This window comes from Syzygium oleosum, unplaced genomic scaffold (assembly GCF_021117445.2).
Source record: "Syzygium oleosum isolate NSW1041296 unplaced genomic scaffold, Sole_v2.1 Sole_v2.12, whole genome shotgun sequence".
Classification (NCBI taxonomy): domain Eukaryota; kingdom Viridiplantae; phylum Streptophyta; class Magnoliopsida; order Myrtales; family Myrtaceae; genus Syzygium; species Syzygium oleosum.
In genome coordinates, this window is record NW_026607496.1 from 5,133,626 (window position 1) to 5,158,956 (window position 25,331).

The 25,331-nt window shown below is 38.9% G+C and overlaps 3 protein-coding genes across 6 annotated transcripts; 1 reads left to right on the forward strand and 2 right to left on the reverse strand.

Moving 5' to 3' along the window:
- Positions 1-3,181: 3,181 nt before the first annotated feature.
- LOC115672372 (uncharacterized) lies at positions 3,182-6,552 on the reverse strand. Of its 2 annotated transcripts, none has more exons than XM_030594176.2 (5): positions 6,276-6,552; positions 5,187-5,343; positions 4,967-5,039; positions 4,268-4,433; positions 3,182-3,621 (listed from the first exon to the last, which is right to left on the reverse strand). In XM_030594176.2, exons 2-5 carry the CDS (start codon positions 5,332-5,334, stop codon positions 3,493-3,495), a joined length of 516 nt encoding a protein of 171 aa, XP_030450036.1. In that variant the 5' UTR covers positions 5,335-5,343; positions 6,276-6,552; the 3' UTR covers positions 3,182-3,492. The 2 variants fall into 2 exon arrangements, with proteins under 2 accessions (XP_030450036.1, XP_056172768.1); XM_056316793.1 differs by lacking the exon at positions 6,276-6,552 and adding an exon at positions 5,432-5,571 and having other exon boundaries at positions 5,187-5,340.
- Positions 6,553-15,521: 8,969 nt separating this feature from the next.
- Positions 15,522-18,461, forward strand: LOC115672274 (high mobility group B protein 1). 3 transcript variants are annotated; one of them, XM_030594046.2, is made up of 8 exons: positions 15,522-15,615; positions 16,273-16,361; positions 16,565-16,687; positions 16,843-16,900; positions 16,996-17,040; positions 17,338-17,418; positions 17,506-17,586; positions 18,156-18,461. In XM_030594046.2, the coding sequence occupies exons 2-8, from the start codon at positions 16,294-16,296 to the stop codon at positions 18,210-18,212; spliced, it is 513 nt and encodes a 170-aa protein (XP_030449906.1). In that variant the 5' UTR covers positions 15,522-15,615; positions 16,273-16,293; the 3' UTR covers positions 18,213-18,461. The 3 variants fall into 3 exon arrangements, with proteins under 3 accessions (XP_030449906.1, XP_030449905.1, XP_056172650.1); XM_030594045.2 differs by having other exon boundaries at positions 15,591-15,615; positions 16,263-16,361; XM_056316675.1 differs by lacking the exon at positions 15,522-15,615 and adding an exon at positions 15,876-15,919 and having other exon boundaries at positions 16,263-16,361.
- A 716-nt stretch (positions 18,462-19,177) lies between these two features.
- On the reverse strand, positions 19,178-21,756 carry LOC115672273 (E3 ubiquitin-protein ligase AIRP2). The gene is made up of 5 exons (XM_030594044.2): positions 21,313-21,756; positions 20,521-20,671; positions 20,318-20,384; positions 19,951-20,185; positions 19,178-19,582 (listed from the first exon to the last, which is right to left on the reverse strand). The coding sequence occupies exons 1-5, from the start codon at positions 21,375-21,377 to the stop codon at positions 19,375-19,377; spliced, it is 726 nt and encodes a 241-aa protein (XP_030449904.1). The 5' UTR covers positions 21,378-21,756; the 3' UTR covers positions 19,178-19,374.
- Between the last annotated feature and the right edge of the window lie 3,575 nt (positions 21,757-25,331).

The window sequence follows — 25,331 nt, forward strand, 5'->3', positions numbered from 1 at the left end:
ACTAGTTTGTGATTTTTTTTTTATATTAATCCAATTTAAGGGAGGATAAATTTTATCACAAATGTACCAATTTGAGGTTTTTCGTGGTCAAAAAATTAATTTGGGTTAAATTTGTCATAAGTTATCGATTTAGGATTTTTCGTAATCAAAAAATTAATTTGGGGTAAATTTGTCACAGGTGTACCAGTTTAAAGTTTTTCGTAGTATTAATTCAAAATTTGGTAGTCTCTCTCTATATATATGTCCACGCTTAGATAAAAGTACAATTTCTCACTTCTTACTTTCCCTCGACAAAAAAGTTTGAGAATGGGAAAAATATCAAAGTTTTAGAAACACATGAGACAACAATGTAACATATGATTTAGATGTGTTTAAGCAAAAAATCAAGCTATCTTGACATGTTGCATTTGGTGGTAAAAAAAAAACCATGCAAATGTAACATATTTCCCTCTTCTTTTTTTCTTTCCAATTACGTCGTGGCTCATCGATCAAACCAGTCGATCAACGGGAAAAGTCAAGAAATTGTTTTTTGGACAAAAAAGTCGAGAATTTTCTTTTTGATTTATTCTACTCTAACTCTCAACTTATTCTCAAACTTTTGCCTTGCCTTTTTGCAGAGTGTGGGAGTCGAAACCCACATCTTAAACTAAACGTTCCCATTACTAACCCCCCTTGAGAAGGTGGGGAATATCTCTCCCTTCCTAAGTAGGAAGGATGGCCAAAAGTCCAGAATTGAAAGATTGAAATAATTCCAATTACGTCGCAACTTATGATAATTGTGAATAGTGATATAAAAAAAATAGCTTTTACTTTTTTCACTAATGAAAAAATATATATTGTTCCTTGCTCCCTTCAACCTATAATTTTAGATCTGCCATTGTCCACCAATAACACCATCATCAAGCACGAGTCCTAAACCTATTATATGAATATCAATTCAATGATAAACTTTTTAATTTTGCCAATTTAGTTGTCGATTTTTGCGATCCAGTTATCACGGGCCGTCTTAAGTGGCATATTGCCGCGTCAGCAAAGTTGGAAAGTTTAGAACTGGTTGGACAATTCCCCCGAAGCATGACCTATGGTCATTGTCTAGTCTAGGTTAATTAGTTATTATTCCATGGTTTCCATGTTGGTGGGTGTTGGCGAAAACAAAAGATAACTCCACTTTTTTTTTCTTTTCTTTATCTTTCTTTTTCATGGGGTTTGGTCAGAAAGGAAGGACCCAACTCCAAAGTCCTTGTTACTTCGATGAGTTCAAAGCTCTCCATTAATATATCTCATTATTGACCAAAACACTTGCTCATACATCCAATGAGAAAATTCTCAATTTTTTTTTAAACTATTTGTTAAGAACATCGTGGGATAATTCAGCAAAGTTGACTACTGTAGCACTGCATTATTTAATTATTTAACAAGTATCCAAATAATTTCTTAACGAGATAATGATACAAATAGTCTCTAAACTTTGACATAATGTGCAATGTGGTCCCTCAAACTTTAACTAAATGTGCGATATCATCCTTGAACTTTTAATTTGTCCAACGTGGTCCATAGACTTTTGATACATGTTCAAATTAGTCCTCGCACTATATGAAAATATTCAATATTATCATTTCATTAATTCAAATTCAGAGACAATATTAAACATTTTCATATTAGTCCGGAGACTAAATCGAACATATATCAAAAGTTCAGGAACAACATTACACATTGAGCTAAAGTTCAGGGACCGCATGAACTAATTAAAAGTTCAAGGACCACATTACATATTGAGCCAAAGTTCATAGACCATTTGTGCCATTTTCCCTTTCTTAATAAAAATCCTTTTCAAAATTGAAGTCCCTTGGATTTAACAGGCCCCATTAGATCAAAGGAACATGAAGAATAAAAAAATGTCCGGTGTGGTCCCATTAAGCTGGACACCGACAGCCGTACGTTGACGTCTCGGACAATCGAAATTGTTCGTGCCGGCAGCTGCAAATTAGAAAGTCAAGACACGGGGAGAGTCAGAAGTCAACGATGATGGTAAGATTCCTCTTTCCATGTCTTAATCATTCGTCATTCTTCAGCCAAAGAAGAAATTTTTTTCTGGGGGTCATGCATAGGGCCGATGCCGCGAACACGCATGCACAGCATCGTGCCAAAAGACAATTTCATTTTCCACGGTCCAACCTTTCGCGGTCGTCGCAACATTTTCCCACGATGAGGACGAATAAGGGAAGAGTACGCATGTTTCAGAGAGCATCTAGCGTAGGAGACGGGGGGGTTGGACTAGATTGAGACGTGGGTACTCATTTTTACAACACGGGCACGGGGCACTGCGTGTTAAAGCTCAGATGGGCCCGAAGGGAGCGGGTTCGATGCCCTTCGAACAATACAGTTGCGAGAGAAATCGATTTCGCCGATTCGACGGAACCAAATGGGAAGCTAAACAAGCAGAGAGCTAACACAGAAGTCCAGATTTACCGACTCAACAAGCAGAGAACCGAGCAACTTACACGAACACCAGCCATTCCTGTCACACAAGGGAAATTCCCGGTTTGAAACATGTCAACCCAATTACAGAAGCCAAAAGGTTCGCCCCTTGAAGGCCAAGGGATGCGGAAACGGGCGGTCGAATTCAGACAAACAAGACACCACCCTTGGATGTAACAATTTCACAACCAAGCAAAACTAAAAGTTTATCGAGCACGATCCCGGGTTTGTTCTATTTTGCCTGACCAAAGATTATTAAGTCGCGAAGTCCGCTTCGCAATCAAAGTGAACCCGAAAGTTGGTCCACAAGCTAAAAGAAAATCTAGATTTCACCGTGTCATACACAACAATTTCAGCCAAAACCAAAAGGAAAAACACAAAACATCAGGTTTCAATACCATATCCACTTTGCTCTTAATGCTGTTGTTTTGGGCTTGGGAACTTCAAATCTGCAGAGAAGAGAATCATCGTTTGCTTGAAGCAGTTCAATCAAAGTTGAAAGCCCAAATCTTCTTTTTTGGGCAACTAATGACCAAAAGATTCTTTCTGATTTCAGAAAAACATACAATAATAAAATAACCATATGGGAATAAAATGCACAAAGTCAGTCTCTTCAAGGCATGACAAGAATTGGAGGAGCAAAACACAGACTGTTCACTGAGATGTGTTCAGTAAAATCCAGAACATCCCAAGTACAAGAGTACAAGTAAAAGAGACTCGGAATGGTAATTATAACAGTGCTCAAGACGATGAGTGAGCACTTGTGTTTTAGAAAATAAATGAATCAACAGATGCCTAACATGAACATACAACAAATTTCCTCCAGTTTCTCCAAAATTGTTGACTGATCTCTTGAAATACAAAATTGGTGATATGAAGCAGAAGAAAGGAGTAAATCCTGAACTGACAACAGCCTGTTTTACACCAGAGCATTTCAAAGAAACTAAGAGTATAAAACAGGGTTGATGCTTAGAAGAGGCAACCCATAAAATGATCAACAAAATCACTCCAGCCTCAGTAGAATTCGGGCCTATCTTGTAAGGAGGAAAGTGGACGCTGATTAGTTTCTCTTTCAACGCGACCCATTCTCTGAGGTGGCCACACAACATGGGTCACTCTTCCACGAATCAAACCTAGAGGGATCTGCCAATGGAAATGCATCAAACCCATAAAATGAAATGAGAGATTTCATCTAGACCACATTTAGATTGCATGAACCACGTGCAACTAAGCCTCCACACTTCATCAGAAGCACGTTGACATTATCCACAGAGAAGAATCGACATAGCATAAATGTAAACTTTAAGGAATAGGCAAGTTGCATAAGTAAACACCCAATTCCTACAAATTATTACGAAAAGATTGTATCTAAGCAAAGGGATCAATGCAAGCGCAAAAAGTCTTAAAAGTAAATATAAAGCTACACATCTAAGGTACTGATTATTTATAGCATTTCTCGGCTCAATCGGCTCGCATGTTGAAAACTCCAGCCACTAGTTGTTCCAAAAACATAATGTTATATCATGCAAAACTTTCTCCACAGTTTTCAGAGAAATTGTTCAAGTAGCTTGACAGATCATAAACTTTTTTTAGCATCCATGGTGGCAACTTGTATGCAACTTCTCCATCCTATTAAGAAAAGAAAGTCTAGAAGATCATTGAGAAAACAAAAATTCCCACAGGACATTCATCTTGTCATTACCGAATCACAACTTTAGTGGCTAGTCCAATATGAATCAGATAAGTCATGATATGGAAATTTATATGTAAGAAGAGACTGCCAACTCACCGGGCCAAAGGATCTTGAATCCAGACTAGAAACAGAATTATCTCCCTCAACCCAAAAGTGTCCTTCCGGAACCTTCAACACATCATCCAAATTGGGTGTTCCTATCCAGTCACCTGGCAATCCTATTATCCTCTTTATGTGTTTCTCCTTGTGATTGTTAGGCGAGCTGCAAGAGATTTCGTTACAGAAGTAAAATTGACGCTTGAAAGAGTAGTTACACAGATGATCACCACATTTCAATGTACTTAAAATTCACCACAATCTTGATAGAAGATGAAGATTGACAAAAAGAGGAAATTCAATGATAAGCTCCCCTGCTATTTCCAAGGAATTCGATTCTAAAATCAGAGAATTGAGATCCCACATCAAAACCATTTTTGACACAACAGGTTCTAATACAGCTAATGAGCTATTATTATATTCTAATAGTATGATGAGGTCTTCAACATCAAGGGTGTAGCCCTTCCTAGCTTATGCCTTGGATCTCAAAGATTCATCAAGGGTCCTCATGTGCATAATGCCAACAAGTGGTTTATATGGCATCAGAATTTCACATATCATGTCTACAGCATGTTTTGCTCCATGGATCTTGTAATTGTGAGATGATATAACCAGATCAGATAGCACAGGTCCCAAGCAGTGAGGCACACTGATTTTGAAATACAAATTAAGCAACAACAATGGGAAAGCGAGAGCTACCTGAAGACTACAACATCGCCATGTGAAAATCTGTACTTGTCAAGGCAGAATTTCTCCACCAACACATAGTCATCTGCACTGAGAGCAACTATCAGTCAGCATCATAGACACTTAGACACAAAAAGATAATAAATCAGCTCACCACAATTTGAGTGATCCTGAGCTCATAATGTTTCAAATAAAATATCTGTAGAAACATCAAAGGACACTGGTACCTAACTGGTGTCACTTCTGGGATTAAATGCAGGAGACATAGAGGAGCCACGAACAGACACTATACTTGCATATCGATCTGAAACAGTAAGCCCAATCAAACCCACTGTAAAATACTTCTTTGTGATATCCCATAAAAGGCTTCGTGTTCCCATAGCAAAGTCCTGTTGTGAATAGACACACTTCATGAACTACTCTCAGCCATCTATATCGTGCAGTATGATCAACAGCAAGCACCACATGAACAAGAAGAAACTTAGACATGTAGCTCATAAATAATCAGTACCTTCCCACACCTAGGTGAGATATGAAATCAACCAACCAAGGCAACCACCAACGGCCACAATCAAATAATGGAACCTTAGGAGAGGATTCAAAAAGAGCAGCAACACCGAAATCAATGTGGAAAACCCTTTCCATGCAAAAAGGAGAAAAACCACGGCCAACGGATTCTACTAATCAAACAAGAAATGCATCATCACAGGCAAGATATTGGACAAGGACGAATAATAAAAGGCGTATGCGTAGCTCCGTTGACAGCAAAGAAAATTCAACAGCAATCCAGGATTCTTGTGCATGAAATTTGACCTGTGCAACAATTACTCAAAGTCGACTTTACTAAAACCGAGCCAAATATCTGTATGACATATCTCACCATACTCAGAAATAACAGAGAAGACGAGCTACATATCCATAAAGCATCACCGAGCAACAAACGTAGCCATATTTCCCCCAACGACCCCGTAACATCACCACCATTTCACATCAAAATAGGCCAGACAGGCCTTGACTCAAATTCCATAGCATACACAGCCTAATCGCCATCTACTGGGGAATGCACAAGCGGAGAAAACAACTAAAAGCTCAATCAAATCCAACGCCATGATCAGAGACGGAACCAAAAGCTGGCAACCCAGTAGAGAAGAGGTCGAAATCCGAACCGTCGTCGAATACCCACGTCCGGAAACCAAGCAAATACCAAAACTTTCCACGAAAGAAGCGAAATTTCGGAGCATCCGAGACGGATATGCTGAAATCTTGCGACGCGGCCACCTCGGGGAAAACTGTCAAAGCAAGTGATGTAAAAGAAGCTCACCCAATTGGGTTGTGCTGCCAACGACAATGGACTCTCGGTGATTGGCGACGAATCTTGAAAACTGTCACCAGAGAGAGAGAGAGAGAGAGTTATACAGCTCCCCACTGATCGGAGCTGCGCGACGGCGGGAGCTACAGCAACGAACCGGAGACTGAAGCGTGAAGAAGGGTGGCCGCCATCTTTGTTATGCGGCTCCCGCGACTAATGAGAGCTTCGCGACGGCGGGAGCAACTGCGACGAACCGGAGACGAAGCGTGAAGAAGGTCGCCGCCATCACCATTTTTCTTTTTCGCCCATTTACTTTAGATTAATTACGCTAGGTCCCCCCCCCCCCCCCCCCCTTTTTCTTAAGACAAAAAGGGAAAAAGTCACAAAAAAAAAACCTTAAATTATGCTGATCGTGACGTATTTACCTTAAACTTTTTCACATCACATATAAATTCTCAAACTTGTACTTATGCAACGCATTTACTGTCGGTTAAGATTGCGTTAGATGATTTTTCGAACAAAACAACGTCGTGTTCATGTCAACACTATTTGCTTTCTAACGTTTTTGTAGCATATTTTTAACGGTTCTCATTTACAAAATTTTGACGGATGATAAATGTGTCACACATGTACAAGTTTGGGATTTTTTGGGTAACAGAAAAAAATTTAGAGTAAATGTGTCACAGTTGACATAGTTTTGATTTTTTATGATTTTTGCCGTTGATGCTTATCATAAAGTAAAATGTAATTTTTGCTTTTTTGTCAAAATTTAATAAATTATAATAGCTATGAGAAAATTACTCGTGAATTGATGTGTAAATATTTATTTATTATGAAATTTTCAAATTTATTATATTAGAAAAATTCAAAGTGTGTTTGCCACGAGATTTAGATTAAGTAATAAACAAAAAGTAAAAATTTTTGCAGACACATCTGACTTTTCTATACTATGTCGAAGGCATTACATAGAAAAAAGAGAGACAATACCAATAACATACCTCATTTTTCACCTATTAATCACTTATAGTCTCTATTATTGAAAACATCAAATACATACCTGAATATTACCTTTCATGACCATTTTACACCTTCACTTCAATTATCCTAGTGCCCCTACTTACGAAAATAGCATTTTCTTTCTAAAATGTTTATCCCAAAACCTAAATTCTCACATCCAACAAAAACCCTTAAAACCATCTAAAACTCAATTACCAAACTCGGAAAAGTCACCAATCGAGTGTTTAAATATATTGTATGGATATCAATTCAATCTAAAACTTTTCAATTTTGTCAATATAGTCCTAAATTTTTTGCATAAAATTCCAATGTAATGTTTCCGGCTAATTATCGCTGGAAATCGTTAATTTAGCGATACATTTAAGATATTATTTTGAATAAAGTTATCCATGTTAGCATGTTACGTAAGACGACCAGCAATAACTAGATGAAATGTCAGCAGTTTACAGCGGCTTTTGACTGGAAGGACTAAATTAGAATTTCGCACAAAATTTTAGGACTATATTACTAATATTGAAAAAATTTAGGTCTAAATTAAAATCCGTAAAATAGGTTTGTGATTGATTTTGGTAATTATCCTCCCAAACCACAAGCGATATACTAAAATGATTTTGTAGGAGTGATAATTTGGCCTTTTTAATGTGCAATTTTGCATGGAGATATATGGATGATATTTATCAAGATAAATATATGTAAGCGATCATTAGGTTAAATGAGAGGTATATTTTTTATACTTTCCTTTTAAAAATTAAAAAAAGAATATCATCCCTTGTTGATGATTTTTCAAAATAGTATTATATTGTGGCACTTTGTATTGAAAATAAGATGAAGTGTTATGACGGCATTGCATTCAAATTGTTCGAGTGTTACAAAAGGGCCCCCATTGGAAAGGTAGTCACATTTCCTTCACCTAAAAGAGAATTTAATTTAGCGACTCTTTCCAAAAGTCGTGAATGCAAATAAAAAACATCTCCTAGAAATTTCGTGACTGGGTGGAGGTAATAGAAGAGACATTCAATGATAAACTTGTACTTGTTTAGAGAGATTATTTAAGTGTGTCGTTCACGAAATATACAAATATTATTCAATCAGAGCTGCTCCTGTATAAGTAGTGAGGTATTATAGGCCCTTACATGGGGGGCGAAATTTGATGTTGCAAGTCGAAATCTTTTATTTAACAATAATGGATGGAATTGTTACCTTATTGCATAGATAACCTAAGGTTAAGTTCTTAAATCGAACTCCTACATAATTAATTGTAAGTTTGTTCATTGCCGGAAAAGTAGTTTATTTGTCGGTGCAACACACAACTTCTCTCTTTTTCTCGATTTGTATGGGATTGACATTTACAATTATTATTTGTTTTAATAAGGGAATAATGACACAATTTGTCCTTGAACTTTAGCCCAACATGCAATATGGTCCATGAACTTTTAATTTATTTGATGTGATCTCTGAACTTTTGGTACATGTTCAATTTAATCCCTGAACCATACGAAAATGTTCAATGTTGTCCTTTTATTAATTCAAGTTTAGGAGGGACAATATTAAACATTTGCATATAGTTTAGGGACTAAATTGAACATGTATGGAAAGTCCATGGACCGTATTGAACAATTTAAAAGTTCAAGAATCATGTTGCACATTGGGCTATAGTTTAAGGACCACATTAAACAAATTAAAAGTTTAGGGACGACATTACACATTGAGTCAAAATTCATGGACCATTTGTGTAATTTTCTCTTTTGATAACCAAACTATTACCAACTAAGCATTAAATTCAGGATTATATGCTTCAATTCAATCGTGTATAATCATGAGAAATAAGATAACTCGGGAGAATTGTACCACAAGTTTAAACTTTATGTACTAAATGCAGCTGAACGCGAATAATAACCATTCTGTTCCAGAAATAGATTTCTGGCCAGAAATAGATTCCTTGGAAGAGTTTTTAAGTAGAGAAATTCGTTTGATAACGACCCAAAATTTCTATTTCTAAAACAGAAATTTGTTTGATAACATTATAAAATTTCTATTTCCTGGAACAGAAATTCATTTAATAATAACACAAAATTTATATTTCCAAAATTAGAATATGAGTAAATTTGATGCCAAAAAAAAATGTGAAAACTCTCTCATTGCACCAAATCTCTCAAAATTATGTGAGAAAAATGTCCAATAAAGAATTCACCGACTATTTATTTTTGTTCTCATGATTCACACATTCTTTTGTATACCAACAAAAAGAGCATACAGCTGAAGTCTCCCCCGAGTCGAAGATCACAACATTTGCCCAGGGCAAGGGAATCATATCCGAGCGGCTAAGGCCAATCGAAATCTGGAAACCACTGTATAAGATCAACTCGGTGAAATAGAAGTTTCCTCCTTGTCCCTCTCGCAAATCCGACCGAAGACAGGAACAAGACAAGCATATCCCATGACTTCTTCGAATGAAGTTTCTGCCTTGCAAGAGAAGATGGAACTTCAGCTTCCATTTGAGAGCTTATAAAAAAAACACAAGCCTTGATCGAAAGAATGATGATAGAGTAACAGTTCCCAAATAAGGCCAGCGAGAGAGAGCATGATCATCACTAATCGCGTAAATACCTGTTACAGACTAAACAAGAACAGACACGTAAATGAATTTGTGATGCTCCGTCAATTTCATACTTAAAGCAATAAAGCTAAAAGGTTCTAAAAGTTACTAATGTCAAAGAAAGAATGACAAATCCTCGAACTCTACTAAATACCAAATACCACATCACATTACAAGAGCAAACATAAGAAATCCTCAAATACAAAATAATGAAAATACATTATAAAAGTTGAAAACAGAATTTCATGAAATCTCCGTCATATAATGATCTCTTGCCATCTTCTTGGCAATATTTTTCCTAAGCATGTTGATCTCGGTTCCCTCCCCAGTTGATGTATCGTCTATAACCTCATATTGTGTAGATCCAAACGGGTACTTCGGATCACCATATAGGGAAAAGTTCTTATTCATCTTGTCTTGATTACGAATGTAATTATAGATAGCATAACATACAATTACGATACGTGTTTACTTTCGAATTGTAAATGGAGGCATGTGCCTCAAAATGAAGAATCGATTCTTTAATGCCGCAAATGATCTCTCAATGACATTCCTTAGTGAAGAATGTCTATAGTTGAACAATTCTTTTGCTATTGTTGGCCGTCTTGCTCTACCCTATAATCATTTAGTTGATACCGTTCACCTTTAAGAGTAAAAATCCTAGAGGTACAGCATAACCACAATCCACCACGTAGTATTTGCCTATCACAAGATATTCATATGTTGGTCATGATTTGCAACCAAAATACAGTTATAAATGAACTTATCCCATGAAAAACAATCAAATATCTGGTTGTGGTCGAGGAAATTCCAAGCGAGGAATCTCGAGTGCTACCGAGAGCACCCAGCAATCGTTGGCAAAGCCTTCCCAACCAACATACACAAAAGTAAATTTCATATTAAACGAACAAACAAACATCACATTCCAAGTGGTAATTCCTTTCCTACTTCTAAATGGGATTTGTTTCGACACAGGTACATAAGCATGAACATAGGTGCCATCAATAGCGCCTAAGCAGCCTTGTCATTTTACAATATACTAGTATTATATAAGATTATCAACAAAACGAAACTGATGGTGCAAATGAATGTATGAAAATCCTACCTTGAAGTAATGTTTATGGGTAGGATCCATAAGAATCTCCTCTTGGACAACATCAAAGGAAGGTGGTACGATAATCTCTCTTATCAGTTTGAGAACTGCCTACAACACTATAGCAAAGTACTTGCTGATAATTTGTCCCAAATGTTGGAGTCTCTCGTATAAATCTCTATTCAAGTTCTTGTGACAAATCATAAATAAGAAGATCGCAACTTGTTCATTCACTCTAATATATCAACTATCTTCCAACCAACTTCTTACCTTCAATAAAATCACAAAGGTTAAGAAAGACATGTCTCTCCCTTCTAAAAGCTTCATATACTATATATGAATGTCCATAAAGAACCTCTCTTATCCATTCGGGTCCTAACAATACGATGTCCTTAATGAGTTCTCTCATGTTCATGGACATATCTAACGCAATAGTGCACAACCTTTCTATCAGTATATCAAGTTCAAAATCATCAAAACCTTGTTCAACTAATTCAACTGATGCTACTTGATCATTATTCATGCTACTTTCACCCCTCCTTTATATTACTTATGCTATCACACAAACTAAGAACATAAACACAACAAATAAGTGTGGAATCCAATAACAATCAACAATAACCACAATGTCAACATAGTTGCATAATAAAATAAAATAAAAACCAAAGCATCTCAAGTACATAAGTCATAGAGTAAAAATAAGCCAAATATAAATTCAAAGCATATTTCTTAAAATCTACTTAAAAAGATTGAAGAAGTTCACGTATCCTTTCGGGTAAGAATGTGATGAAAGCCTCTCTCTAGGTAGCATTAAGGCATGCCTAGTTCATGGCTTTGTTGTAAAGATTTTGCTCCAAGTCAGGCATGCCATTTAGGACGGCAACCACAACTCCTATGGAGTAGGGATCTTCGGGTGGTGGGGAATGTGAGGTGACGGAGCCACTCGTTGATTGACCTGCCTTGGATTTTATCATATCTTGAATATCTTTTAAGGTGCCAAGAACATCATACGTGTTACTTTTTCTCCTCCTCTTGGAATTTGGAGTCATATCGAACTTGTACTTCTCACGAACTGGCATCAAGTACGAAGGCTTCCTCATCATTAGGATATTCGTTAAGTTCCTCCGAATCACCTACTGTAGCACCACCACCATTGCCACTACCAACACAATTGTCTTCTCCCTCCGACACCACCAACTATTCTACATTTCCTGTTGCATACTCCCTAGTAGCACATGTATCACCGACCATAATATACAGATCGAGCTACTGAAGAAATCCATCCTTTCGAAATTTAGCCCATTTGCTATTATCCTGCAATTTTCACAATAATGACATACGTCAGCAACATAATCGAGGCTTACATCCACAATAAGAACAAAATGACCCAAGTAAAGTGATATCTTGATGTGAGACTCCCATACACTTGGATCCTCCACGGCGACCATTTTGTTAACATTATCCCATCCAAATCTAGATTGTGAAAGAAGTTTCTTCAAACTGCCATACTATCTCTTCAGTTTGTTTATCTTGTTCTTCAATTGAACAACTCTAAACTAGAGTGTTGTTTGTTTATTGAATTCGGCAAGTGTGTTATTCTACCTTGCTTTGTTGTAGGTACATGTGGTGCGATTTCCCTTTTATACCTCTTCTACCAACAAGCTTATAAGTAGATTGGTCAAAGGCTCGGTCCACTTTGCCATAAATGCATCTTTGTGGGATGCCATTTAACCTTAACTGGTTGAGCATCAAATGAGCCATATCATATGGTGTTCCAATTCAAGTATAAAAGATTTGATGTCAAGATCACATCTATGTAATATTCTATGATTGTTAATAAAACAAAATGCACGAACAAAATTGAAAGAGAACATCCGCATATTAGATTGTACAAGCAAGCATATATCATCTTGAGAATTATCATTCAAAGAAGCTTGTTCAAGATTCAAAGTAGAAGTAGAATTATAGATCAAAGAAACAAAATTCCAATTGAAGATCCAAAGTAGAAGCATATTTCTTCATAAGTATCATTCATCAACAGACTGTATAAACATGATCACAGTGCTTCCCATTACTTATGATTATAAAGAAGAAAATGAAAGCAAACTAGGCCAGTCTCAATCGGACACGATCCACACACATTAATAAAATCACTATTTTAACATTAAGGGGTTGTACAAAATGGTCAAAGGGTGGGGGTAAAATTCTGCAAAAGGGTCAGCAAAAGTTTCGGGTGTCTTGAGGACTTCTTTAATATATAGCAAGCTCATGGATTCTACTCATAAGTTTTGGTTCAGTGTATGCATAAACTAACTTAGAAGAAATTTTAAAGCATTCCCAAAATAAAAAGTGAAGCTGAGGCAAAGTCATTCATAATGCAGCACTGAACTCATGAGTTTCATAGGTATAGAAAATAAAAAGTTCTGGTTCAGTGCATGGAAAATAAGCCATATGCAGCACAGAATCCTGAGTTTCATGAGCATGATTAAGAACGTAGGGGAAGCCCTAATATAAAGACCCCAAAACTCACGCCATCGGCCTCTAACCCCAACATTAAACTTCAATGCCCTAATAGAAAGACAAAAAATCACACCCTATTCAAGCGACCATTCCAAATCCAAGCCTCAAAGTGACAACACGAGCGAGATGAAGAGGGGAAGCCCACCGATTGCGGGGAAAGCCGGTCACTCACGGTTACGTGGAGGCGTCGAGAAGAGAGGCTCGTGCAGTTGATGAGGGCATTGTTCCGTGAGGGTCAACGAGGAGGATGGAGTTGGAGTCGGATTCGGAATGGATTGTGTGGGAAAGGCGGTTAATCACACAGTTACCTAGAGGCGTCGAGAAGAGAGACTCATGCAGTCAATGAGGGCATTGTTCTGTGAGGGTCGACAAGGAGGATGGAGTCGACGCTGGCGAGGAAGATGGAATCGGAGTTGACGCCGGCGAGGAGGACGGAGTAAGATTCGAAGTGGAGGTGAGCGATGACGTGCCTAGGGTTTTTGGTCGAAGTCTGTTGAAGAGAGATGGGGGAGTACTTCGTGTTTTCTTCTCAAGGCCGAAGCTTTCTATTCCTGTTTTATATGTCAAGTGCGAAGGTTTTTGTGCGAAGACCAGAATTTTTTTTTTGTTGAAATGATTTCTATTTCTGTTCCAAAATAGAAAAGTAGAAAATGTTTACTTCTAATTTCTGTTCCAAATCAATTTCTTGAGTAGAAATTTGTTCCAGAAATAGAAAAATGAAATTGCGTTACCAAATGAATTTCTATTCCAAATATATTCCTGGAAACAGAAAAATAGAGAAACGGAATGGCCATCACGCGCGCCCGAAACTTTTCAATTGGTTCACTCAAATCCTAAAATATTTACCAAAAAGTGCAATTAGTCATAAACCTTTCAATTTGTTAAATTAAGTTCTCAACCTTTATCGAGAAATGCAATTAAATCCAAAAAATGATGTTGGAAAGGCAAATTAAGGCCGCCACGTATGTACTCGTCGAGTGGCACGGAGGAAATTTTAGAGTGGTCAAAAGGACTTGATTTCACATTTGGAAAATTTTTATGACTTAATTGAACTAATTAAACGGTTTATGACTTAATTAAACTAATTGAACGATTTAGCATCGCGAGTGGCGACCCATGTGGGGTCACTTGACAATGGGTAAATAAAATATGATTTGATTGATAATAAAAGATTTGAATCACCATCTATTTCTTTTTCCAAATAAAAGGAAACTTGTTATATTATAGGGCAAATCTTTCTGTCGCAGGATCATCTTAATGGATCACGACCACCATCAAACGGGTTGTCTTTAGTCAAGAAAGAGAACTTCGGCGACCACTGCAATAGTGATAGCTAACGGCGGCACTTGTCGAGCAGCAAGGCCGTGTCGAACCAGGCATATTCAATCCATCCGGTGATCTCTATTTCCTCTTCACGTTTGTTCAAAATTTCCGTCGAGCAAATCCGAGTCCAGAGCGTCGGAGTCGACACCGGTTTACAGGATCCCGAACCCATCAGACCCGCCAGGGGGAGGGAGGAGCCGGTACCGGCGAGCGAGCGAGCGAGGGCCGACACGTGTCGACCCGTGGGTGGGGAGTGCCCACGGGAAATATCTCCATTGGTCACCACCACATGTATGGGGATAACCAACAAAAATATCTGCCTTAGTGTAATTATCAAATAAATTAAGCCAAAAAGATATGGCAAATTTCTCTCTCTCTCACCTCCTCCTCCTCCTCAAAAGACCTAATTGCCACGCACAAACACGAAAGCGATCATTGAGGCGATGCCCTCCTTTCTCGAACCCCGAGACCGGCTATTGTCGGTTAAAGCGCTGCCCCTTTGAAGATTCCTCCCACCCGGAGCTGGCGGCGACCTGCTACGGGGGTTACCGGCTGCTCCCGGTCGCCCCCCCCGTTTCTCCGCTGGCCTCCCCTCCCCTTCCCCTTTCCTCCCTTTCCTTCTCGCGCACATCAGCTTCACACACCTTCGTCTCAACGCCCCTGTTCCTTGTCCCCTGTTCCCGTTCGATTCCGCCCAAGAAAAGAAAAAGGAAAAGATGATATTCCCCGCTTGATTCGCTATTTCGCAGCTCGATTGTCCGCCCTTAGAAAGTTGTCGCCCCTCCCGGCTCCGTTTCTTGAAGGTAAAATTCGATTTCCTTCCCTTCTGTTTTCCTCGTTTCCTATGTGTTCGGTCGGATTTCAAGACTGTGTCTTGGTTTGGTTTGGTTTGGCTTTTTTTTTCCCTCCTGGGTCACTGTTGAAAATTCATTATGAAATTCGGGAAAGAAATTCGTGGGAGTACTGGTCCGTCGGTTTCATTAGTTTTAAGGGTGCTGTTGTGTGAATCGCTGTGGGCTGATGCTGCTCGTGTGGAAGGTTGAAGCATGATGATGTAGTTCTTTGAAATTTGCAAATTATGCGAGGATTGCTTCCGTTTTTAGATAGGTGAAGAGCCTTGAGTTTGTAGTTTTGATCTTGCATTAAATGGGTTTTTTTTTTGTTTTGTTTTGTTTTGCTGGCTGAAAAAAGTCGTGTGTTTTTTCAGTTCCTAGTAATCTTGTTAGTTGTGGGTCAATATCCTAGGTTTTCCTGGCTTTGCCTCACTCTGCGTGCGACCACTCATGCTTTACCAATTCCGATGCCCGGCTACTTCTGCTTGATTGCTTGTCAAAGTAAAATTCGACAACTTTTTGATTTTGTTCATATTGGGTCAGCCTAAATTCGCGTCTGAGAAATGGTATGTGTGTCCTGAGCTTTTTTTTTTGTTTTTGGGCTCTCGATCTTGTAGTTTTGGACAGGGGAGAACTTGTAGCTTGGTGATGAAGACTACGAAGGGCAAGGGCCCGGCCAGGAGCTCAAGGGAAGCCTTGAAGCCTGCTGATGACAGGTTATACTGTTGCTTCTTTCGATTCGGAAACTTTTACCGTGTCTGATCAATTTCCTGTAGTAAGATTGTGGAGTTCTTCAGCGGCTGGCCTTTTCGAGGCGGCCGCCTCACTTAGCCCAGTCTAGTTTATAATGTCATATAGAGCAGTTACAGGAATGTGTTTAGCGGGGTACTGATAGCCTATACTTCCCTGTTATTTTCAGAATGGTTGGAAAGAGAAAGGCAGCAGCTAGGCCCGATACCAAGCGCAAAGCTAAGAAGGACAAACGGGTCAAGAAAGACCCTAATAAACCAAAGAGGCCTCCCAGTGCTTTCTTTGTTTTTCTGTATGTATCTTCTTGTCCTCCTCCTTTCTTGGTTTGTTTTCATTTGTGCATGGGGGTGGGTGTGTGCTTATGTGTGCTGCTTGCATGATGTAGAAGTTACCGAGTTGATTCTTTAGCTTTGCAATGTATCTCTTATGTATCATGTGTTGCTACAGAGAGGAGTTTAGGAAAACTTTCAAGAAGGAGAATCCTAACATAAAGGCTGTATCAGCTGTAAGCACGTAATCTCTCACTATGTGCTGGTCCGCCATGCATTTGGTGTGAAATATGGATGAAATTGATTTGTTAACTGAAATGTTTGAATGAAGGTCGGGAAAGCTGGAGGAGAGAAGTGGAAATCCATGTCTCAGGCGGTAAGCACGACATTTTCCAGATGCCTGTATTAACACTTGATGTCAGCGGGATGTTTGCTATTGCAAATATGTGTGTACTCTTGATAAGAACCGTATTGTAGTCTTGGGGGGTGGCGTTGTAGTGTTAGGTGCTGTAATTTAGCACCAATATTGCTTGTTTCGAGGGATTTTGCGGCCAATGATTCATGGCTTGTCTTCATCTTTGCGGGGAGTTTTTGGCCTTTTGCCTTTAAAAATTTTGGTTTATATCTAGATGCTTTCAAGTTTCTAATTGCAATTTTCTTGCATCTTTTAAAGGAGAAAGCCCCGTATGAAGCCAAGGCTGCAAAGAAGAAGGCTGAGTACGAAAAGCTGATGAATGCCTACAACAAGAAGCAGGTAAACCATCTTACTATCTTGATAGCAAAAAGTTTTTCTGTTGGCATTTACTGGCCATTAAACGCCTTTATCTATGCATGGTGATAGGAGAGCGTGGATGACGATGGTGATGAGGAATCAGAGAGGTCCAAATCCGAAGTGAATGATGAAGATGAAGCTAGTGCGGAGGTATCTTTTAATATGTGGTTATGATTTCCAGCATTATTTTTGTTCCTAGATATTATCATGGCATGGTTTTCGAGATTATTAAGTGATCATCTTTCCGTCTTTCATCTCGGGAGTGAAACTTTGCTCGTGATTGTACTTACACTGTTGGCATCACCGCAGCATATTTCAAATTTGCCTTTCACCACTAGTTGGTGATTGATATTAGGCGTACACTTTTAGTTTTGGGACCATCTCCTTCATAGCAAGGTCTGATGCATGCGCCTTTCCATATGCAAAGAATGCCACACTGGAGAAAGAAGTGTCAAGAGAAAGAAGCGACCATTGCATTTGAGGGGGGGGGGGGGGGGGGGGGGTAACTTTTAACTGCAAAGAAGAAAATTTTGGGGAAATTTTTCGGTCCATAACGAAACTGTTTTTGAGATCATATTCTTTTGACATAATTATTATCCTTCCAAAACAGGATGTACAATAAATAGAGCATATCGCTGGCATTAGCATACGATCATGCATCTTGTCTCTTGCATTGGCTGTGGATTGATCCACCCCTACATAATTGTTTTGGGCTGTAGGATGGTCAAGAGGATGAGGAAGAAGAGGAGGATGACGATGACGATGAGGACGACTAAAGAAGGATGGTGTGGAACTCCATGTTGAATAGGTCCATCTTGTGGACAATTCTGGACTATAGGTATACGACGCGTCGAGCTAACGTATGGCACTTCTGGTTCTCTTTTTCTTTTTTGGCTATAGCCAGATTCTTATGGCTTGTTGTATAACATGTTCTGGTCCACAGAAAGTGCTTGTTGTTGTTTCCCAAGTAACATAATCTATCCTATGTCTCTGCTGTTTATTGTCTAGCATTTTGTTGCTCATAAGGCTTTGGTTGGCTAGTTTCATGACCATGCATGTGCAAGAGCTGGCAAATTTTGCTCTTCTATTTTCCGCTTTTTGTATCATAGAGTCGTGATTTTCTGGTCGAAGTAAAAGTCGGCTCCGATAACGAAGGCCAGCCGATCGTAAGTACAGTCCGGAACCTTGGATGCACAAGAAACACCAGAGCGTTTTTTTTTTCTTTGGTCGAAACCAGAGTATTTAGTAGGAGGCCACATTGCACGTTTAGTGAGACTCGCATGAAAATAGCGTCCCGTCATGTTTATGGGAATCTTCTATTCTTTACGATTCCTGACTTCCGTTTATACAGATCGTTATTTTATAATGTGGGAGGAAGATCACCTTATGTGTTTATTCTTCCTAACGTTAATGATTAGAACAGTACTCTCTCTGTCCCTCTCTCTCTCCCTCTCTCTCTTCATGTGAAGCGGCCTAGACCATTTTAATGCATAATCAAGATTGCAGGGTATTCGCTCCTGATCCTCTTTAAGAAAGTTGAGAACGAAATGACAACGCTTCAACACAATTGTGTGAAAATACCTGCAAAGAATTTCAACCTTAGTGGAAATTTCCTGATGAGGGAAGAAAACAGCTGAAAAACCTTGAATTTAAATATCTCTGCTCCTGCATTTTCCCATAATTCGCTTGTAGAAAACAGAAAGAACATTCCTCATTTTGAAATGATGATTATCACCTGAGCGCACCAAAGAAGCCTCTCGGCTCTACACTTCCATGTAAAAGAATATGAGTATACATACACCAAGTTGTATTGATCACACATTTATATACAATTCTAAATGGGTTGCAACTAGCAATGTGATGAATAAACATATGCACAATGATGTATTATCTACAAACACAATCTATGTCCAAGTTCGACCTCCACCGGAAAAATCATCAGAAATGAGGATCGTAGGAGACGTGCACGGGATCTGGGACTATGAGAGGAAGCTTCTCTACGTACGTAACCAGTCTCTTCATGCTCTCTCTAGCAATGGAGTTCAGGTCGATGATCTCGATGCCGGACATATATATCCATAGGTCACCAGAGTCGACTCTCTTAAGACTGTCCCGGCAGAATGGGCAGGACTGAGACCTGGTGCGCCTGAAGCAACCAAGCAGATGAAACATATATCAACGGAAATGAAAGTTCCAATCAAGCAAAGGACATGAAACATAAAGCATTACCAGCATGACTCAACATTTTAAAGTCCAACTCATAATAACCTTCAAGATGATGGAGTGATCAAACCTAGATTTAAAATCGATCTTACACATTGACACGGCAAAGAAAGCCTTTCATGACTATTCTATTGTTGGAGAAAACTAGTGCTGAATACATGTGGTGAAACATCTTTCTAATTTCAGCGAGTGATTGTTCTCTAATACAGGGGATGTGCACATTCGAGCATACATTTTCTGAGCAGGATGTAGCAATGCACAGATATTTCCTTTAGACATGAAACGACTTACCAATTACGATAACACTTCATGCACATAGAATGATTGCAATGCGGCAGTACGATCTTGCTGCTCATCTCCATGCAAATACCACATTCCTCTTCTCTCTCAATATCAATTTCAGATAGCTTTCCCTTGTTAAGTTCGTCTTTTCTTTTGTACTTGGCGGCACACACTTCTTTTTGTTTCCTCTCTTCCACGTCAGTTATTCCTCCGTGAAGTTGCAGGAGAGTGGGAAATATCACACCTAGTCATGAAATGCGAAGGTTGATGTGGGATTCAGGCGAAGTCTTCTTTGGGATAGTATTTACAAAATTCCGATAGTACTTAGAAGTGGTATCGAGACTGAAGGGAAGAACCATAACTTCATTCCACTTACCATAGAACTCTTTAATGCTAGCTTTCCTTTCATGAATAGACACGGTGGTCTTGCCATCTACATAAGCCTGCGATAATCACCATCAAATCAGCATATCCTTGAACAGAAGAGATGCTTTCTTTAAGTCCCGTTTTATAATTTTGCACAAGGAGACAGCCACTATTTCATTAAAAAACAAAAGAAATCAAGAAAGTGCAGCCTACCTTGTAAATGAGAATCCTAAGCAATCCTAAGGTACCAGCGAGGTGGCAATCAGTCCACTGAACAAGAAACAGCAAAAGGCGAGCAGCTGGGCTATACGATAATCTCATCTGAAGACAGGCACCATCGTATTCCTGAGGGTAGTCTGAAGCTCTGAGGTTCGAACAAAAAGCAGTACTAGTTAGCTGCTGCGATCGTCAGGCTCGGCACGATGGCAGACACAAAATTCTCAATAAATTCACTTATGCACCATGTTGTGTTGGATCAATCCAAGAGAAAAACACGCAGCAAAAGTTCAATACAAAGCAAAAGGTGAGTTGGTCATGGAGTAATTGAACAGAGAGTAAGCACTAAACGAGCTCAATTCCCAGGGAGGGAACAAGGACAAGGGCTACGGCACATCACACGTTGAGGGGTCAGCAAGATCTATATCACTGCAGAACCATTCAGATAACGGACACACGGACACACGCACACACCGTCTCTTAAATAAGCAAGCTTTCGCCTTTCTTTCGATTTCTTAAACAACAAAAGGCTCGGTATCTGGACGGGAACTGAAATTTGCTGCGACGTGGAAGAAAAGAGACTGCAGAACACAGTACAAGCTTTCACCTCCAACTTTCAAGAATCTACGATCGGCACCAACGTGCGCAATCTTGCTCAACCGGTGGCACAAATCAGAAACAGAGGAACCCAAGAAAAATTTACAACAAATGAAAAAGAAGAAATTTCCAAAAACAACAGAAGAGATCCCCAGATACACAGCGGACTACAAGAAGAAAGTCGGGGTTTACAGGGTATTGGCGAACTGAATGTCCGCTTCGAGCGACTTGAGGGAGTCCTTGAACGATTTCCGCATGTCTCTCCCGCCTCCCCTCCACAGGTATTCCCATCCAACGGCGGAAACGACTCCGTAAAGAGAGAGAGAGAGAGAGACCCCCGAGCGCTAGCTGCGACGGCCCCCTTCCTCCGTCATCTCCGCCGGCACACCCACCAAGAATGAACCGCCCGCCGCCGCCCCAGAAAAGTAGAAGAAGAAGCAGAAGCAGCCGCCGCCGCCGCCGCCGCCGCAAACGAAACGACAGACGTCTCCGAACCAGGCCGCGGCGCGCGAGCTCGGAGCCGACCCACGACAGCAAAAAGAGAACTTAGAGAAGACACCCTCTCTGTCTCTCTCTGTCTCGCTCGTATGAGAAGTGGCGTTTCAGAGAGAGAGAGAGAGAGAGAGAGAGGTGGGGGGTTACTTGGGTTTCGCTTGGTTCACACGTAACAGTGTCGCTCAGCTCTCCTCTCACCAGCACTTCATTTATAATTTGTCCAATTAGTTTAAATCCAGAGAAAACAGAGAGACAGAGCGAGAGGGGTGTGAGGTTGAAACTACGCAACTGCCCCTTGGTCTCCCTCTTAAATTCGTCGTCGGCCGACTTGAACCTCGGTTTAACGGGGGTAGCGATTTCAGAATCCGTCTAAGTTCCACCTGAAATCTGGAACCTATCTTGTTAGAATAGGTTTCCCGATTTTTGGAAACTGAAATCCGAAACCTGTCCTTTTAATCGATTCCAGGGTCTACCCGAGAACCGGGTAATCTTTTTTTGTTTTATTTTTTTCTTCCCTTTTTTTGTTTCGTTTTTAGTTAAGCAAAATAAAAGTTAAGGAAACAACAAAAATCCCCCATTTGTCAATAACAACAATCCATAATAGTAAGTTTGAGAGGTTCTAGGTTTCGTACAGGTTCCACCTAGAACCTGGAACCTACCCAAGTTCCACATTTTTTAGAACCTAGAACCTACCTTATATACATTTGAACCTAGAACATAACCCGACATAGGTTCTAAGGTCTACCGAGTTCCATATGTATTATTAATTGAACAATTACAGTGAATCATCACATTTAATGACCATCACTTGTCATTATGATCCACTGACCATAACTTATATTTAGACACACGAAAAATATAAAATATTAACAAGTCATAAAATGAAATCTTAGACTAGTATTCCAGATTATACACTCATCGTTTAACGTCATAGAACACCGCAGGATCACGCGAAGACATAGACCAAGAAAAAACACAAAAAAACTTGTTTAAGGTTTCAAGTTCCAGGTACCAGCTACCTAGAACCTGGAATCTACCCGTCAAAACAGGTTTCTCAATTTTTAGAACCCGGAACGTACCCTGCATACCTTAGAACCTGAAACTTATAGGTTCCCACCGATCAGGTTTTCAAGTTCCATATTCTTTCCTGGAACCATGCTCATCCCTACATATACATGAACGTGTAAAATAAAATAAACAATAAAACTTTGAAAACACGTAACGTAAAATCTAAATTATAGAACTTTAGTCCTCAATCATTCATGAAAAATTGCTTCAAATTCTAACCACCTGAAATAAAAAGAAACAACAAACATAATTAATCACTTAACAATAGTTTTAAATTAAAAATGTTATTAATTAAACTAAGACAATTATTAGAAAACCTCACCACATATATTCATTCCACCCTATTGGTTCCCAGTCCGGTTTTTCGATTTCGAGGTTCTTAACTAGGAAATTGCACGATACCGATTTCACTTTTTTTGGAACCGGTAACTGTGGGAACCTAGAATTAGATTGGTTTCTATGGTCGATTTGGTCCAATTCTCGGTTGAACCCTAGACTTATGCTCACCTCTAGGGCCAATCACGATTGTGAAAACCGTTAACTTTTTGAAGAGACGTTTTCGGTGGTCTCTAGGAAGGGGACGAGCCTAAGGAATTAGCTTTGCTCTTAATGCAAATTTAACAGATAATAAAAAAAAGAAATGAATTTATGGACACTATTAATGTAATTTATCTGATTTCTAGCATGTTTGAACTTTTTCAAGAAAAAAAAGAATTGTTCAAACACGATCTCATGGATTTTATTTCACCAGCAACCGGTAATATGGACACGGAAACAAAGTTATGTGGCCGCTAAAACCACTCACTTTAGTTTAAAAAAGTGAGGAAAAATAACTTAAAAATGCACCTTGTATTTCACTCGGTAACCATTTACATACCTTATTGTAAATTTAATTGAAGAAAATGATATGATCTTGCAATTAAATTAACACAAAATCACCATAGATATAAGTGAGGAACAATAAAGAACACCAGAAATTCACGTAATTAGGTCCGAGTATTGATAACTACTCCAAGGGAAGAGTCAGTAGTAAATAATCCACTAATTAAATCGAAAAACAAAAGTTAAAATCGTTCACATGCTCAAATATTTCCCGCACCTAGATAAACTCAAGTATTATCTCACAATCTCTCACAGAGAACTCACTTAGAAAACTTGCAAAGAGAAAATATGATACTCATCTTGTTTGCTCTACTGTATCTAATATTAGAGTATGATATATACCATAAATCATAAACCTTTTTTTTTTTCAAGAAACCTACTCAAGTAGAAAACCTGCTCAAACTAGAGACATATGCTCAATAATTTTCTACCTTGACTTGACGTTTGAGCCAACTCATAATGTCTATTGTCTATCTCAGCTCTCCTAAGGCTCCGATGGACACTTAACCATCACATACATCTATCAAGCCCGACCTGAGCTTGAACTTGTCTAGAGGAATGAACTCAGTCCACATGTCTGCAGGATTCTCTGTTGCAAGAAACTTCTTCACGGTCACATCGTCATTTGACATGTTAATTCCAACACAAAAATTTCAGTCACCAATGTTAATTTTGGAGGTAGAGACCTGGGTAAAGGTGGGTGTTGTGGTGTAACAAAGATGACTCGATTGTAGCCTTCATGTTTTGGTTTGGAGAAAGAGACCAGGGATAAAGGTGGGCGTTGATGAAAATTCAAGTTGAGATATATTGGTACAGAAGGATACCTGAATGAATTAAAGAGAAACATACTTAATACTGAACTCATACGTGAGGGGGAGATTATTGAGATACATATGTTAGTTGTGTTAGAAAAGTCTCACGTCAGATAATTAGTGTGGTGTGAAGCAATTAATATATCATAATTGTTCCATAAATGGATATATTGATAGGCTCGAACTCAAGATCTCTTTTGGCGATCTCATCGGATGAAGATACTGGGCTTCTATTGTGCACCTCCAACATACCTCTACAATCTAAAATACCAAATACATACCCTAGTTCTACACTTGACCTTTAAAAATCACTTTTCACATTCATATCAATTAGCATCGCGTCCTAATTTACAAAAATGTCACTTTTTTCAGAATCGTCCATCCCTAGATCCTCAATTCTCATAACAGCCTAGGACACTCGAAACCAGATCACTCCAGCCTCAAGCGAGATGCTTAAATGAGTCTACAAGGAAGGATGATTTGATCTTTTCAATATTGGGTTTTGTTTGAAGGTATGGAAAAAAGGGAAAATATAATAGGGATATCTAAGTGATTATCGGGTCAAAAATGAATTGTATTTTTAGTATTCTCTCCTAAAAGGAATTTGATGATGATTTTAGTTTGAAAATCGACACTTCTACATAAAAAAATATAAAAAAGAAAGAAAGAGATATTCTATAGTTATTATGGAAGGACCAAGGTCAACTATTTTGAGAAAGTGAGGAATCCAATTGTACTAAAAAAAAATTTTGATCAACATTGATAATGAGACAAAAAAGAAAGGGAAAAAACCACCAAAAACCCCAAACTTTGCCATCTGTGACACATTTACCCCGAACTTTTTTTTGTGACACCAAAAACCCCGAACTTTGCTTTTTGTGACACATTTACCCCAATGTATTTAGTCCATGGGCATTTTCGTCTTTTTTGCTTTTTTTTTTTTTTTTTTTCCTT